General features: G+C 37.1%; 1 protein-coding gene across 4 annotated transcripts; it reads right to left on the bottom strand.

The window, feature by feature from the left end:
- Positions 1–15: 15 nt before the first annotated feature.
- On the bottom strand, positions 16–17,435 carry LOC136826716 (ankyrin repeat domain-containing protein 29-like). 4 transcript variants are annotated; one of them, XM_067084109.1, is made up of 16 exons: positions 17,259–17,391; positions 14,524–14,631; positions 13,567–13,638; positions 12,917–13,024; positions 12,045–12,143; positions 11,087–11,188; positions 9,693–9,791; positions 8,929–9,030; positions 7,921–8,022; positions 7,433–7,531; positions 6,664–6,762; positions 6,090–6,188; positions 4,421–4,483; positions 4,035–4,166; positions 2,422–2,578; positions 16–630 (listed from the first exon to the last, which is right to left on the bottom strand). In XM_067084109.1, exons 2-16 carry the CDS (start codon positions 14,609–14,611, stop codon positions 591–593), a joined length of 1,461 nt encoding a protein of 486 aa, XP_066940210.1. In that variant the 5' UTR covers positions 14,612–14,631; positions 17,259–17,391; the 3' UTR covers positions 16–590. The 4 variants fall into 4 exon arrangements, with proteins under 4 accessions (XP_066940210.1, XP_066940211.1, XP_066940212.1 ...); XM_067084110.1 differs by having other exon boundaries at positions 17,109–17,375; XM_067084111.1 differs by lacking the exon at positions 17,259–17,391 and adding an exon at positions 17,403–17,435 and having other exon boundaries at positions 230–630.
- Between the last annotated feature and the right edge of the window lie 232 nt (positions 17,436–17,667).

Genomic DNA, 17,667 nt, shown 5'->3' on the forward strand with positions numbered 1-17,667 from the left:
GGCAGTTCGTAATTATTTTTTTTTTCAACCTGTTTTATTCAACATATTTTATTCCTATTCACCATGTGATAATATCCTTTCTTGAATAATATGACACTTATTTTTTTGTATATTCGAACCAATGAAGCAATTCATGGAAAAAGCATTAAATATACTAAAATAAAATAAAATAAAATAAAATAACAGACATTTCTGAGCACATATCTCTGATAATAATAACATAAACAACTTTATATCCCACTGTTTGTATTTGGAATACCATAACACATAACAGGAATAAATAAAAATTAAATATGATTAGAACCATGCAGTCCTAATTAAATTTTACCTTCATCTTTTCAAAGGTATCACCTAGAAGGAACAAGCAGTCAAGCAAGCCTTTAAAGAACATAAAAGAAATACACTTTTTAAAAGCAGTAATAAAAGCCAAGAATGTTTTCACGAGTTCATTGATCTCACCCAGACCATATTTACCCTCCATTTATTGCTTGTTATGGAGATATTCCTCATTTCATTTTTATCCTGCAGAAAAGTTTTCCAGAGTCGCTGCCCATTGGAGTATATCGTCCAGGATCGTTAACAGCGGTTGTTTAAACTTGTGTTGGACAGCACACCTTAACTGTGTCCCCACTGAAATGAAAGAAAACGGGACGCTCATTGAGAGAGAACGGGAAGCGTCAGTGAAAGAAAATGGGAAACGCAATGAAAGAAAACGGGAAGCGCAGTGAAAGAAAACGAGAAGCACAATGAAAGAAACATTAATATACTGTATAAAGTTGTTGGCTGGTATATCTTACTGATCAAGCAAGTTTTATAAAAGCCTTCTCCCTTGCAGAGGAATGGTATGGACCTGTAACCTCAGACCAATCAACTGAGGCTTTTAATATCATGTTATTCTCCATGAGGATATTCACAAGTTGTGTACTTATAATTCAGAAATGAAAGAAATGACATTCAGGCTGATTCATCTCTTATTACAGTTTTAAAGGTTATTTTGATTCATCATCATTCTGACTCTTGTCATTCATATCAAAAACTTATCTGGTTTGAGAAAATGACCTGGTTCTAGTAAGCTCTCTGAAATCTTTTAGAAATCCTTTTTGTTTTCAACATTGGGCAGTTTCTTCGGTCATGGGGTAGCTCCCATGAAAAGGAAGAGTAATGGAATGGAATGGAACGTAAGATTTAGGTAAAAACCAAGAGCTGGGATCTATGGGGTCATTCAGCGCTGAAAGGGAAACTGAAGGTAGAAAGGTTATAAGGTGTAACAGGAGGAAAACCTCAACTGTTAGGAGAGGGTGGAAAGTAAGACGGAAGAAAGAGAATATGGACGGAGATGCAGTAAAAGGAGGGACATTGGAATCAAACGGAATATAAAATGTAGGTCAAAGACCAAGCGCTGGGACCTATGAGGTCATTCAGTGCTGAAAGGGAAACTGAAAGTAGAAAGGTTTTAAGGTGTAATAGGAGGAAAACCTCGCAGTTGTGCTATCAAACAATTGTTAGGAGATGGTTGGAAGTAAGACGGAAGAAAGAGAATATGAACGGAGGTACGGTAAAGGGAATGAGAGGGGCTGCAGTTAGGGGCAGGAGAGACGCTGCAAAGAACCTTATGTAATGCCTACAGTGCACCGCCTTGCGGAGGAGTGAGGAGCAATGGTCTACATCTTCTGTAGAAAACTTTTACAGTATTAACTGCCTCAAATACCTTCAAAAATTATAACTAGCAAATTAGTGAATATTTTCCTCTATAAAGCAACAGTTTATTTTTGCCAAGAAATTATTTGAATTTAGTTTAACACTTCGACAGTGTTACGCCTGAAAATGATCTTTTCTTGAATTTCAGTAGAAAAATGAGAAATTTTAAGCAAATCACTTTATCCCTTAGTTTTACCAGACCACTAAAATGATTAACACAATAAGTGTTATTTTTTAACATTTTGGTTTGTAGGCTCTTGAACAATACATTTATTATGAAATATGCTAACTCTTCATATACTGTATCCATCGAATATCTATATCTATAACTATAATATATCTAGTGTTATTTTTATTTGTTTGTGTATATATATATATTTATATATATATATATATATATATATATCTATATATATATATATATATATATATATATATATATCTATATATATATCTATATATATATATAGTTAGACAGATAGATAGACAGACAGATAGATAGATATATATATATATATATATATATATATATATATATATATATATATATATATATATATATATATATATATATATATATATATATATATATATATATATATATATACTTGGGTGTATAATACTGACACACACACACAATTATCTCCAAAGCCTTTACATCATCAATAACTCCTAACTTATTACCTAACTTACTACTGTACATTACAATGTCCTTCACTTTACTCTTTTCCGCACCCGTACTGTTGAACGAAGTTATATCCCTCAGTGTAGCTGTTTGGCGAAGCCCTTATGATCTGCTGTACCTGGGACCGCAGGCTGGGGCAGTTGTCTATACCTGTGCACACACCTGCGGGAGCCAACAGAGTCCTGCACCCTTTACCTGTAAGCATGGTGAGGTGTCACATTTAGCTAACGTTGATTATTGTCTAGGGGGAATTTTTTCATGGAAATTAGTTTTCGTTTTTCTGAACTGAATTCTATACTTGATATGACGTTCTGAAACTGATGGAAATTTAGATTTTTTTACTATTCATTAATTGATTAATAAAAAAATATAATTTTTTTTTATTAATCAATTTATACATAATCACCCTAATGTAACCTATAATCGTTAAAAAGTGAGGTGTTTCACAGTAAGTTCATTGTGAATATTATATCATATAGCTGAATACAGACGATGGTTAAAAGGCTTCTTACATTCGCCTTACATTCTGTAATCGAATTTTTATGGTTCATTACTTGGGATGACGCTGACATGAAGGCTTGTAACTTAACGCAAAAGCTGCTTACACTGACATCATATCTTTTAACTGAACGCAAAGGCTGCTTACACTGACATCATATCTTATAACTGACTGGAAGGCTGCTTACAGTGACATCATATCTTATAACTAAACGCAAAGGCTACTTATACTGTCATCATATCTTATAACTGAACTCGAAGCTGCTTACACTGACATATCTTATAACTAAACACAAAGGCTGCTTGAACCGACATCATATCTTTTAACTGAACGCAAAGGCTGCTTACACTGACATCCTATCATAAAACTGGACTCAAGGGCTGCTTACACTGACATCATGTCTTATAACTGAGCGCAAAGGCTGGTTACACTGACATCATATCTTATACCTAACCGCAAAGGCTGGTTACACTGACATCAGATCTTATAATTAAACGCAAAGGCTGCTTACACCGACATCTTATAACTGAACGCAAAGGCTGCTTACAATGACATCATATCATAAAACTGGACTCAAGGGCGGCTTACACTAACATCATATCTTATAACTGAGCGCAAAGGCTGGTTACACTGACATCATATCTTATACCTTAACGCAAAGGCTGGTTACACTGACATCAGATCTTATAACTAAACGCAAAGGCTGGTTACACTGACATCATATCTTATAACTGGACTCAAAGGCTGCTTACACTGACATTATGTCTTTTAACTGAACGCAAAGGCTGCTTACACTGACATCATATCTTATAACTGGACTCAAAGGCTGCTTACACTGACATTATATCTTTTAACTGAACGCAAAGGCTGCTTACACTGACATCATATCTTATAACTAAACTCAAAGGCTGCTTACATTGACATCATACCCTATAACTGAACTCAAAGGCTGCTTACATTGACATCATACCCTATAACTGAACTCAAAGGCTGTTTCATTGGACATCATATCTTATAACTGAACTCAAAGGCTGTTTGCATGGACATCATATCTTATAACTGAACTCAAAGGCTGTTTACACTGACATCATACCCTATAACTGAACGCAAAGGTTGCTTACACTGACATTTCATCTTACGACTGAAACTAACCACAAGTCTCCAGTGACCTCCCAGTGGGGGACCAGACCCCGTGGCAACACTTGACCTCACGGCACACGTCGAATCTGGTGTGACCTAAGTCGTAGACTATGCCGTCGTTTGTACATGTCAAGGTTGGGTGGGCTGGAAAAAAAAAAGTAAAAGTAAGGAAATAAATCAATAAACAGGTACATTAATCTTATTTTTTGCTGTTGGTTCGTTTAAAAAAGGGCAAATAAATAAACAAATAAATGCTTTACTTTAATTAATTGTTCAGCTAATTAACTGACAGAACCAAATACAGAAATGACTTCAGTTAATAGCAAGTGGAGATAGGTAAATAAATAAACAAATAGAACGGCACTAAAACCGATTGCCGTTCAGTTTTTTTGTCTTACCTAAGATCATATTTAGAATCTCGTACTGTGATCTCAAGCGAGCGATGTCTGCTACGGTTTTCCCTGTTAAGAACGTTTACAGAAACGTCAGTTCAATCAAAAAATATTTTCAATTCGTTTCCCCCTCTCTCTGTATCTTTTTTTAAAGTTAGGTAGGGTAGCGTTTGATAAGTTTACTCCAATATCAAAATCAATTCAGCCAAATAATCAGTCTAGTTTTAAAGCTATGTGATGTATGAGTTTACTTGAATCAAAATGGCATATTTCGAAGGCCAAAAGAAATAGTTTCTCAAAACTCTTTCAAGCAAAGCCTACCATTCCACCAATAGTTGAATTTACAGAACTTCCCTCAAGAATACCAGGCGTTAAGAATATCAGGGGTCAAGAATGCCAGGGGTGATGAATACCAGGGGTCATGAACACCAGGAGTCAAGAAATACTAGGGATCATGAATACCAGGGGTCAAGAATACCAGGGGTTATGAATACCAGGGGTCATGAATACCAGGGGTCAAGAATACCAGGGGTTATGAATACCAGGGGTTATGAATACCAGGGGTCACGAATACCAGGGGTCAAAAATACCAGGGGTGAAAAATACCAGGGTCATGAATAACAGGGGTCAAGAACACCAGGGGTCATGAATACCAGGGGTCAAGGATACCAGGGGTCATGAATACCAGGGTTTATGAATACCAGGGGTCATGAATACCAGGGGTTATGAATACCAGGGGTCATGAATACCAGGGGTCAACAATACCAGGAGTCATGAATACAAGAGGTCAAGAACACCAGGGGTCATGAATACCAGGGGTCAAGAATACCAGGGGTCATGAATACCAGGGGTCAAGAACACCATGAGAAATGAATACCAGGGGTCAAGAATACCAGGGGTCATGGATACCAAGGGTTAAGAATACCACAGGTCAAGAATACCATGGGTCAAGAATACTAGGGGTCAAGAATACCAGGGGTCAGGAACACTAGGCATCAAGAATACCAGGGGTCAAGGATACCAGGGATCACAGACACCGATCATTGGTGGAGGTCATAGTCAGTGTGTTTGACAATACTTCAGAAGTTCAAGCGAAGATGCAACTCATTACCACCCTAATATTATTCTCCTTGCATTTTAATACATTTTATCTATTTATTAATTTATTCATTCATTTTTTCTTTTTAATAAGCGACATCTCTTCTTTCTGTATTTCCCTTTACCTCCTCTTACTTCTTCCTAATGAACACCTTATTCTTTGGAAGCTTGAATATCAAGTCAGTGGCCTTTGTGGGCTTGTTCCATATGAATAGGGTTCAATCTTCTGAATAATAATAATAATAATAATAATAATAATAATAATAATAATAATAATAATAATAATAATAATAATAATAAGATCCCTGATAATGAATCTGGAAAAACTAGATGCCGAAGTAGCTCCAAGACTCATGCAGAAGAGTGTGCTACTAGAAACAGCGCACATAGTGAGAAAAGTGATGGACTCCTAAGGAGGCAGGATGCAACCCGGAACCCCACACTATAAAAACCACCCAGTCGAATAGGATGACTATAATAATAATAATAATAATAATAATAATAATAATAATAATAATAATAATAATATTAATAATAATGGTTGAAACAAACGGCGTAAGAGAAAAACGAATCTTACTGTTTTTGTTTCTTATACTCAAGTCAGGGCAGTGTTCCAGGAACACCTTGACAACTTCGGTAAATCCTGAGTTAGCAGCCTCCATTAAGGCTGTGTCACCTGAAAGGATGTGAATAAAAGAAATGGAATGAATAGAGCTGAAGCGGGATTGCTGGGAAGCGCGATAAAATTGCTGGTATTATTGTATTCCTCTCATGACGCAAGCAATGGCGGAGCTGATCTTGGCGGAGCTGATCTTAAAAATAAGACAATTGAGTCTGCAGTTTCGTTATGTCTTGGATATTATGATTCCAATTAAATTAAATGTCTTATGGAAATGAAAATAGTTATTTAGATGACATTAGCCACGAAGGGCAAGATATATTTGAAATGAAAACAGTTGAACTCCTTTTGTTTCGTAAACAGTCCTTGCGCTTAAGACCAATAGAATAAATTAGATTATTAACTTGATAATTCTGGACAAACCGATATTTCAAAACAAAAGCTAATGAGAAGATAAATTTCCTTAATCTGTACATAATCGCAAAAGCTCATTCAATTCTTGATAAAGAAAATCTGCATGCATATAACATACCATCAACGGCTTGTCTGTCGATCTCAGCACCAGCTGAGAGAAGAAGCCTTGCTTCATTAGGAAAGTTGTTTTTTGCAGCTAAGCTCAAAGGTGTTACTCCTGCAAAGAAATAAAGGTAAATCATTCAAAACCACCGAGTCACCAATGACGGCTGCAATGGTGCTACAGTGTTCATGGCACTAATGAGATACTGGAATTCTCTTAATATGGTTTTGGTCATACCAGCAAGACAATGGGGTCAGTTATCCCAGAGAGTCACTGAGTTTCTTTGCCATGATGTTGGTTACACCAGCAAATTACTGAATATCAACTTGACATCATGGTGTTGTTCATAACAGTAATTATTTATATGTTCCATTGTCACCATGGTGTTGGTCACACCAGCAACACATAGAGGTTCCATTGTTACTATGGTGTACCAGCAAGTCACTGAGGTTCTATGATGTCTGTCACACCAGCAAATCAAGCAAGTTCTGTTGATGTGGGATGTTGCTCAGGTAAGAATGACTGAGGTTCTGTGGCAGTGTCTATTGTACTAGCAAGTCACTGAAGCTCTGTTGACTCCAAGATGTCAGGTCGCACCAGCAAGAGACAGAGTTTCAACAGCTCCGCTCTTTATCAGTCAGGTTAGGTCTAGGGAACATTACAACATGAAGGATCATATCTTTACAGAGCACAAGGACCATAAAACATACTTTACCTGTTAGTTAAATAAGTGGACGACACTAAAGAGGGTATGATAAATGAACAACGAATGACCTCCACTGACCTCTGTTGTTTGGTGTGTTGAGGTCAGCTCCAGCGACGATCAACTCCCTGACGATCTCGTTGTACCCTCTAAAGATTGCCCAGTGGAGAGCAGTGTCACCTGAGAAAGAAAAGAATGACAGAATAAAATGACATCATCATTTACCGAACAAGGGAGTGGAGATCATTAACAGAGCATGTCATGCATTACAGGAACTAAAAGGAAACGTAATTGTTAGTATTTTGCTATCTTTGTTATTTTTCATTTTTCTCTTTATTAAGTGGATTATGAAGCTTTAATTTAGACTTTCCAGAAGGTGAGGATAAATGATCCCAATGTGCTGTCCTGTAGCTAACAGTTAACGCAGTTTCCCTGTCATTGCTACCTTGAGAATGTTTGTATAGCTGAAAAATATCAAAATAGAAGAAGAAGAAGAAGAAGAAGAAGAAGAAGAAGAAGAAGAAGAAGAAGAAGAAGAAGAAGAAGAAGAAGAAGAAGATTAGACTTACCATGATAACCTGTCTTCAAATTGGGGTTTGGGTTTGCTCTGAGTAGAAGCCTCACACGATCCAGCTTGCCGTGAGATGCAGCCAGGATCAGCGCCGACCAACCTTCAAAGTAAAATGGAGATATTATCCAGTGGCTCAAGTCATCGCAGAGAATAAAAAGGTTCATTTTACCTGTTGAGTGCTTTCGACATTCAGTTGGCTTTACCTCACCATATTTCAGTGACCTAAACAACATAGGTGAACGAGGTAGATAGTGACCCCCCAAGGGTTTTAACCCGGTATGTATCCGCCTTTGCTGCGCGTTCAGTACAAGGCCGTTGGGATGACCGTAAAAACATAAAAAAAGATAAGGACCCCCAAGAAATATTAGTCCTAGATAACGACCCCCGAACTTTGTTGGGGGTCACTATCTAGTAAGATCCGAGACATGTGGAAAACTAAAAGGAAAGTGTCCTTTCTATGAAGGATTCTACCTCTAAAAACGACAGAAGGGACTCCTCGCAGTTAAATGTGACAAGTGCAGTGCTAAAAGGAAAGTTTCTTTTACGTGGTGGCTTTTAAGGAGGTTATAAGCACTGGAATTACGTATAATGTTGTATGAAATAATTATTGCTGTATCTGTATATTAGTAAAATGAAAACTTTCCCGAATATTTCTACATCATCCCTTTCATGAAATGAATATTAGGACAATTATTGTGTGATGTTTCTTTTACAGAAAAGGAAATTTTTAGATAAACAGAGAAACCGTATTTTAGATTAAACTGTGCTGATGTGGCCATAATTTTTAAGGAAGCATGTCTTGTCCAGATGTTTACTAAAAAAATAATAAGTTAACTAACAGACCCAAAGGAATCCACCAAAATATTAAAATTTTGTAGACAAATGTAAACATGCATTGTGCTATCTAATGGTCACTCTTAAAACCACTTCACAATCATAATTTCAGCTCATCTAAAGAGCACTGGAATGCCTCTATGTTCTATAATAGCTCTACAGTAACACCTACCATCGTTATCCTGATCATCCACGTTGGCTCCAGACTGTATGAGGAGCTTAAATATTTCTGTGCTCTTCGTCGGTTCTGACGCCATGTTTAAAGGAGAGTCTCCTGGAAAAGAAAATATATGAAAGTCACTTTCAAGATGTCCGCCAAGTCATGACATGCATAGAGATTGATATAGATTTAATAACTTGCATTTGCTGTTACGCGCACGCTCTACTTGCAAACGCACGTAGTTTGTAAACAAACACACACACACACACGCACACATGTAAACAAACATACAGGTATATGTATATATATATATATATATATATATATATATATATATATATATATATATATATATATATATGTGTGTGTGTATATGTATATATGTATATATATATATATATATATATATATATATATATATATATATATATATATATATATATATATATAAGCGTGTGTGCTTGTGTGTGTGTATGTATAGTCTGTGAACGTTTATATTTAGTATATATTTATGTGCATAAAAAAGAGAGAATTCTAAATCTTTCCTCTAAATAACTGTACTGATTCCAGTATCAGTCAAAACATCAGAAATGGTAGGTTGATGATTTTTTTAAAAGATAAGACAGACAGGACTTAGCCACACACACATACACACACACAGAGAGAGAGAGAGAGAGAGAGAGAGAGAGAGAGAGAGAGAGAGAGAGAGAGAGAGAGAGAGAGAGAATAGAAACATCGCCGCTCATCATAAGAGAATCTTATGTTCAGGTAATTACCGTCGAAATCCTTGTGATTGACGTTGGCTCCAGCTCTTAGGAGTGCTCTTGTTACTTCGAGATTCTGGTTGTAGACAGACCAGGTGATTGGGGCGTCACCTGTGAAGGCAAAAGAGAAATAAATAAATATAAATTAGAATGACTGATTGTTTTCAAATCATATACTTTCAGATAAAGTAATGGATCTAAAATATGTAATGAATATATACATTTTAAAAACAGAGAAATTAAATTTAAAATGATTGATAACCTGAACTTTTATGTTTGCAGAGTCATGCAACTAAAATATATATATAAAAAAACAGATTTTAGAAACGACAGAAAATAAAAACTAGATTGACTGAATGCCTGAATTTTTTTAATATCTCAGAAAGACCTACGCAACTTAAAACAACTATTTTAAAGAAAGATACAGACTTTTCTTGATAACTCAGTTCTAGGCAACGTAAGAATAATGCCAGCCTATCAACCTTGCATTGCCAAACTTATAAATGCAAAATCACCATCAAAATAGAGAGAGAGAGAGAGAGAGAGAGAGAGAGAGAGAGATCCTCTCATCAGCCTCACATTATTGAACTTTGAACTTTAAGAAGCAATATCACCATCAAAAGAGAGAGAGAGAGAGAGAGAGAGAGAGAGAGAGAGAGAGAGAGAGAAATCCTTTCATCAGTCTCACATTATTGTACTTTAAGATGCAATATCATCATCAAAATAAGGAGAGAGAGAGAGAGAGAGAGAGAGAGAGAGAGAGAGAGAGAGAGAGAGAGAGAGAGAAATCCTTTCATCAGCCTCACATTATTGAACTTTAAGAAGCAATATCACCATCAAAATGAGGAGAGAGAGAGAGAGAGAGAGAGAGAGAGAGAGAGAGAGAGAGAGAGAGAGAGAGAGATCCTTTCATCAGTCTCACATTATTGTACTTTAAGATGCAATATCATCATCAAAATAAGGAGAGAGAGAGAGAGAGAGAGAGAGAGAGAGAGAGAGAGAGAAATCCTTTCATCAGCCTCACATTATTGAACTTTAAGAAGCAATATCACCATCAAAATGAGGAGAGAGAGAGAGAGAGAGAGAGAGAGAGAGAGAGAGAGAGAGAGAGAGAGAGAGAGATCCTTACACGAAATTTACATTCGTGAACTTCAAGGGGCAAAATTGACATTAAAATAGGATCTGAGAGAAAACATCCGTAGAGAGAGAGAGAGAGAGAGAGAGAGAGAGAGAGAGAGAGAGAGAGAGAGAGAGAGAGAGAGAGAGAGAGCGAGATCCTTACTTGAACCTTACACTGGTGAACTTCAAGAGCAAACCTGGCATTCAAACAGGGCTGAGAGAAAAACATCCACACAGAGAGAGAGAGAGAGAGAGAGAGAGAGAGAGAGAGAGAGAGATTGCATTACCGTGGTCATTATTGGCCATGTTGACGTTGGCACCAACAGTAATCAAATACAGGGCGACATCAGTGTGGTTCTTTGACACGGCGTGAAGGAGAGGAGTCCAACCTGTTTTGGGTGAATGACAATTACTTATTTTTATGAAAGAAGAGGGCATAGAGCTGTATTTATGAATGAGTTTTATTTATGAATAAAGTTGGCAATGAGTTGTACTTATGAATGAAGCTGGCAATGAGTTGTATTTATGAATGGAGGTGGCGATAAGTTTTATTTATGAATGAAGCTGGCAGTGGGTTGTATTTAAGAGTGATGTTGACAAAAAGTTATATTTATGAATGAAGTTGGCACTGAGTTGCATTTGTGAATGAATTTGGCAATAAATTTTATTTAGGAATGAAGCTGGCACTGAGTTGTATTTATGAATAAAGCTGGCACTGAGTTGTATTTATGAATGAAGTTGTCAATGAGTTGTATTTATGAATGAAGCTGGCAATCAGTTTTATTCATGAATAAAGCTGGCATCGAGTTGTGTTTATGAATGAATCTGGCACTGAGTTGTATTTATGAATGAAGTTGGCACTAGGCTGTATTTACGAATGAAGCTGGCCCTGAATTGTATTTATAAATGAAGCTGGCACTGAATTGTATTTATGAATGAAGCTGGCACTGAGTTGTATTTATGAATGATGTTGGCACTGAGTTGTATTTATGAATGGAGCTGGTATTGAGTTTTACTTATGTATGACAACGATTTATATTTATGAATGAAGTTGTCAATGAGTTGTGTTTATGAATGAAGAAGGAAAATATATGACATTGAGATCTAATGAAAATCCTGTTATTTAACTTTAAGGTAAATGTTACTTGACCTGAATCAGTTTGTAATACACACCTTGACCCATTGCCAATCTCTCCTCAAATCATCTTCTCTTACCTAATCTCTATACAACAATTCTGTTCTTACCAGTTTCGTCTTGCAAGTCGATGAAGGTTCCAGCATTTAGGGCAGCCTTCACCACTCCCAAGCTTCCAGTCTGGGCAGCGGTAGTTAGCACGGAGGCCCCTGTCAAGAGGAAAGGAAATACAGACAGAGTCAGAAAAAGGGTCATCTCATTCTAAGCGAAATTACAGTGGTACCACTCCGTCTTTGGTTACTTCGCTTTATCTAGAGAGCAGTTCCAATTATATTGAACTGGCCTGATGTCAGCAAGGTTGTTGAAGTGTTAAAGGCTTTAAGAGGCGTGCTGTGGGCCTCTGAACACTGGTAGGGTGCTAATGGGCCTAAGACGCCTAGTGTGGACCTCTAGAAATTTGCCAAAAGCCAAAGAAGACCACTGAAAGAGGAAGGTGATAGCCCCTGGAAACTACCAGTCTCCACTGAGCTTGCTTAGGCACCAGCACCAAGGGCCTCAGTGCAGTGGACGTTGGCTTGTAAGAGGGCCAGTGACAAGCATTCGATCGCACAGAAGCAACCAAGTTGCGCCCCCACCGTGAACTGTAACAGCCTACGGAGCCCTTTAATGTAAGAAATCATTTACAGAAAATAATAGTTACGCAAAATATGCTTCCATTCAATAAAGTTCAACCTGCATAAAACTAATACTGTTGCCAGTATTACTGCTAATATTTTTACAGCTGCTGCTACATAATAATAATAATAATAATAATAATAATAATAATATTCGTGTAATAAAAATCCACAATTATATAGTAAACTATTATTATGGAAAAGACACAACCAAAGACTATCGAACACCTGAACGGAGGTTGTGAGATCCCTAATAATAATAATAATAATAATAATAATAATAATAATAATAATAATAATAATAATACCATTGTCACTCTGTAGATCTGCCACCCCAGACTGACGTATAAGATCAGAGATTACAGGGTTGCCCAAAACGTCTTCAGCCACGCTCCGAATGACGTCATCAGGCAACGCTGTCGAAGGAAAGACAAAACAGATCAATAAACAGAAAGGTCATTTGTCAATAAAAGAGGGATATAATGAATTTGTGGGTAACTAGGCTTACATACATGGCAACCTTTATACTTCACCTTAATTCATACACGTTCAGCAATCAAATTTCACAAGGAAATTTATACTGGAAATTTTTTCAAAATTATAAATAGGCAGAGATGCATAGCTGCGAATATGTCAATATCATGGCTGTACTTTGCATGAAACGGTGTACAATTTATACTCATATATCGCTCGATATACAATATATATATATATATATATATATATATATATATATATATATATATATATATATATATATATATATATATATATATATACATATATATATACATATATATATATATACATATATATATATATACATATATATATATATATATATATATACATATATATATATATATATATATATATATATATATATATATATATATATATATATATATATATATATATATATATATATATATATATAAATATAATGACTGATACTTACGCCCAGTCTGATTCACTTTGGAGAGTCGATCGATGAGTTGTTGGAGAGTACCTAACTGCTCCGGAGAAAATTCTGTAAATAGAAGAAATAAAAAAAAAATTAAATCAGATCACATCAAATAAAGGCTCGACTATCAATCAGGAAAAGGGAAGTACATAATCTCTTTCTCTCTCTCTCTCTCTCTCTCTCTCTCTCTCTCTCTTTCTCTGTTTCACTGTAACTTGGGGTGGTTACCCATTTAGCTCACAGCTGGAAGGCCCGTGTTCGACTCTCGAACCGGGCGAGGAGGGACAAAAGGAAGAGAGAGAGAGAGAGAGAGAGAGAGAGAGAGAGAGAGAGAGAGAGAGAGAGAGAGAGAAGTGTGTCTACTACTCCCACAGAATGTATACAATCAAAACGGGGAGGCCTCGATGAGGTAACCTTCACTCCACGCGGGTGAGACCATTCATAAGCTATTCATAAACCCTGCCCCCCACCCCCAACCCCCTCCCTCTCTCTCTCTCTCTCTCTCTTATGCTTGCCCCTCACATCCCTTTTTTTGCCCACGGTTCATACTAGTTATCGAACTCAAACCAAGAACTCTCTCTCTCTCTCTCTCTCTCTCTCTCTCTCTCTCTCTCTCTCTCTCTCTCTCTCTCTCTCTCTTATGCTTGCCCCTCACATCCCTTTTTTGCCCACGGTTCATACTAGTTATCGAACTCAGACCAAGAACTCTCTCTCTCTCTCTCTCTCTCTCTCTCTCTCTCTCTCTCTCTCTCTCTCTCTCTCTCTCTCTTTCTCTGTATGGATGTTTTCCTCTCAGATCATATATTAATGTCAAATTTTTCCCTTGAAGTTCACCAATGCAAAGTTCGTGTAAGGATCTCTCTCTCTCTCTCTCTCTCTCTCTCTCTCTCTCTCTCTCTCTCTCTCTCTCTCTCTCTCCTGAATACATAAGTAAGTAAAGCATATACTTACGATTCTGTTGCTGCTGCTGCTGCTGCAGGACGACTGAAGCCACAAAACCTTGCAGCAAGACGACCTTGAAACAAAGTCTAGCCGCCATATTTGCTCATTCGTTCACACCTGTAAAACAGATTAAAAGATCTCTCTTTAATTAAAATATAGAATTATCTACGGTGCATCAATACTGTATATTGTGACCGGAAATCATGAGTAAAAAGCCACAGTAATGTAAATGAGAGACTGTATTTTTCCAAAATACAAAAAAAAAAGGGTTAAAAAGGGGAGGGGGAGCTTTCGACCCCTTGCACAAACGGTCGAAAGATATCCCTCTTTTTTTTAACCCTTTTTTTTTGTATTTTGGAAAAATACAGTCTCAAATTTTCAAAGAATAGAATATAATTTAGTATTTTGGCCAAAGGCCAAGCGTTGGGACCTATAAGGTCATTCAGCACTAAAAGGGGAAATTGAGAGTAGAAAGGTTTGAAAGGTGTAACATGAGGCAAACCTCACAGTTGCTTTATGAAACAATTGCTAAGAGAGGGTGGAAAACAAGATGGAAGGAAGAAAAATGAACGGTGGTACAGTAAAAGGAATGAAAGGGGTTGCAGCTAGGGGCCGAAGGGACGCTGCAAAGAACCCTAAACAATGCCGACAGTGCACCGCATGAGGTGCACTGACGGCATTACCCCTCTACGGGCTCATTAAGTAAACATCATATTATATAATAAAACAAAACCCACTTACTCCTAGAGTAGGAGAAGCATCATTGCTATGCAGTAGTTGTTTTAGCAAGCACCACACTGACAAGCCCACCACATAAGGCAAGCACGCAGAAGTCTCCCAGATGCGAAATGTCAGAGTATGAACTCTTAAATGTGGCTGAAAAGATGACTCTCTTCCGGGGTCGGATTATCTCGAGTTTACCGGACCCGAACGTCCGGATGAGGACGATGATTGGCAAGAATATCAGTAGGAAAAGGGGATATAAGTATTAGGTTCATGGGCTCATTATTGTATGCTTGTGCTTTAGATTGCTTTGGGGTGTCTAATGTGATTGTGCGGTTGGATTTTTTTTTATTTTATTTCCAAGGCTTTCATGCAAGGTTGTACGCCTGCTAAGATGATTGTACGTTAGCGGTCTTTATTTTTTATTATTTTTTTTTTTAGTTCCAAGGACGTTATCTTGTTACAGCAAAGTTTCAAATACTTACGTACGTACAAGACTGTTTTTTTTTAACTGGGCCTAACGTTTAATGAGATTTTTTTCTTCGTTTTTAACGTGCCTTTTTCCCATTTTTATATGGGGTAAGCACGATGCCTTCTTTTGAAGGGCTTTGATTTGGCGGTGGGGTATAAATACGTATAATTTTTCACGTGATTCTCGTGTCATTTCTACGGACAATTTATTGACAATACTAAAACTAATGTGGCGATAATTATTTATTCATTTATTTATTACTTTTTGCTCTCTGGATATTACAGCTACCTACAGCGAATTATTATCCTGTTTTGGACATTTTTTTAATGCATATTCTATCAAATAGCCAGAGAACCATCACCCAGTATTTAATTTCTATTAACGCAAACTGCAATCATGTAAAACAAAGTTTCTGTTTCTATGTTAGATATTGTCTACACTACAACGAACTTTCTGGAGAAACGAATCCACATTCCACAATTACCCAAATATATTTAAAAATGAATCTATACAGAGAGAGAGAGAGAGAGAGAGAGAGAGAGAGAGAGAGCTTTCGGGAATCTGCTCGGTCCCTCATTCTGTTGACACCACCCCTCAAGACCTCCTTCGTTATACAGGTTACCGAAACATACCAGCTTTGTAAACCCTTGGGCAATGCAGGCAGGAATCAGGCTCGCGACGGCAAGCGGAAAATTTGTGCCTCGACAATCTTGCAACACTGCAGGACAGTTTGAATGCTTTCTTTGCGTTCGCACTACGGTAAGACATGTCGTAAACGCATGCCGGCAACTTGTCGCAAACACGCCACTAACAGGTTGAATACAAGTCGACGACAAATTGGCAGTCCTAACCAGTGCTTCGTACTACTGTCCGGCAATTGCCAAAGATCCTTTCTCCACTTACGGTTGATGGCTTGCTTTTAACCTGTTTGTGATATGTATGCGATATGTTTTCTACTTGTGTTTATGACATTTTACATATTTATAACAGAATAAGCAACAATAGCATTCAGATTTTTCTAGCTTAATGCACTTTAAGCTTCTGGCAACATTCTGTTGTCACCGGGCAACAGTTGAGCTTGCTGTAATCGATATAGGTTTCTCCTAAATAACTGGTATGCCAGTATTGCTGTTTGGGAGCTGTACCTAGTTTATGGTTACAATTTGATTTTCCTTTTTTCCATTTTTTTTTATTTTTTATTTTGGGAGTTGCACTTTTCAGGCAATATCCTCTTACCTTCTGAAGTTTTCCTCTTTTTATGTCATCGATTTGTTTGTCTCCTAAATAACAACTGTTTGGTTGCTGTTTTAACTGTTGGACACTTTTAAAAAATCTCGGTTTTTCACTTTTTAGCAAATTATTCTCTCATCAGTACATCACCTGAACACTACCTCCTCACCTGTAATCAGTCTGGTCGTCCCCTTAAATAACTGCCGTTTGGGCACCGTACACTGTTTATTGTCGTTATCAAGAGTTTATCAAGCTTTTAAAATCCAGTCTGTCACTTTCCAGCGAATACCTTTTCACAAATACGTCAACTAAATATTACCTTCAACCTATATAGCAAATATCTTGAAGAGTTTCCAACGCAAGCACAGCTAAGGCACTAGATGAACAAGGACAAGGCCACCACACGTCTGAACGTTGGCTAACGTAACGTTTGACTGCTTGTAAATATGCGCGCGCTCCATACCTTGAGTCTGGAGCATCCCGCAAGGTGATCGCTGGGCGCACCGAGTACTTTGAACGGGGATTTTTATAGATGCTGATGCCTTGACTTACTCGGGATATCTGTTCGTTTATTTATTTGTTTTTTGCTTACTTACTCGTTCTTTATGGTATTCATTGCTTTTAATTATTCATTCATACATTTACTGATTCATTTACTTACTAAGTTATTCATTTATGCATTTGTTGATCTGCTGATTTATTTTATCTGCGTAACATGAAACAATGCT

This window comes from Macrobrachium rosenbergii, chromosome 41 (genome assembly GCF_040412425.1).
Source record: "Macrobrachium rosenbergii isolate ZJJX-2024 chromosome 41, ASM4041242v1, whole genome shotgun sequence".
Taxonomy (NCBI): Eukaryota; Metazoa; Arthropoda; class Malacostraca; order Decapoda; family Palaemonidae; genus Macrobrachium; species Macrobrachium rosenbergii.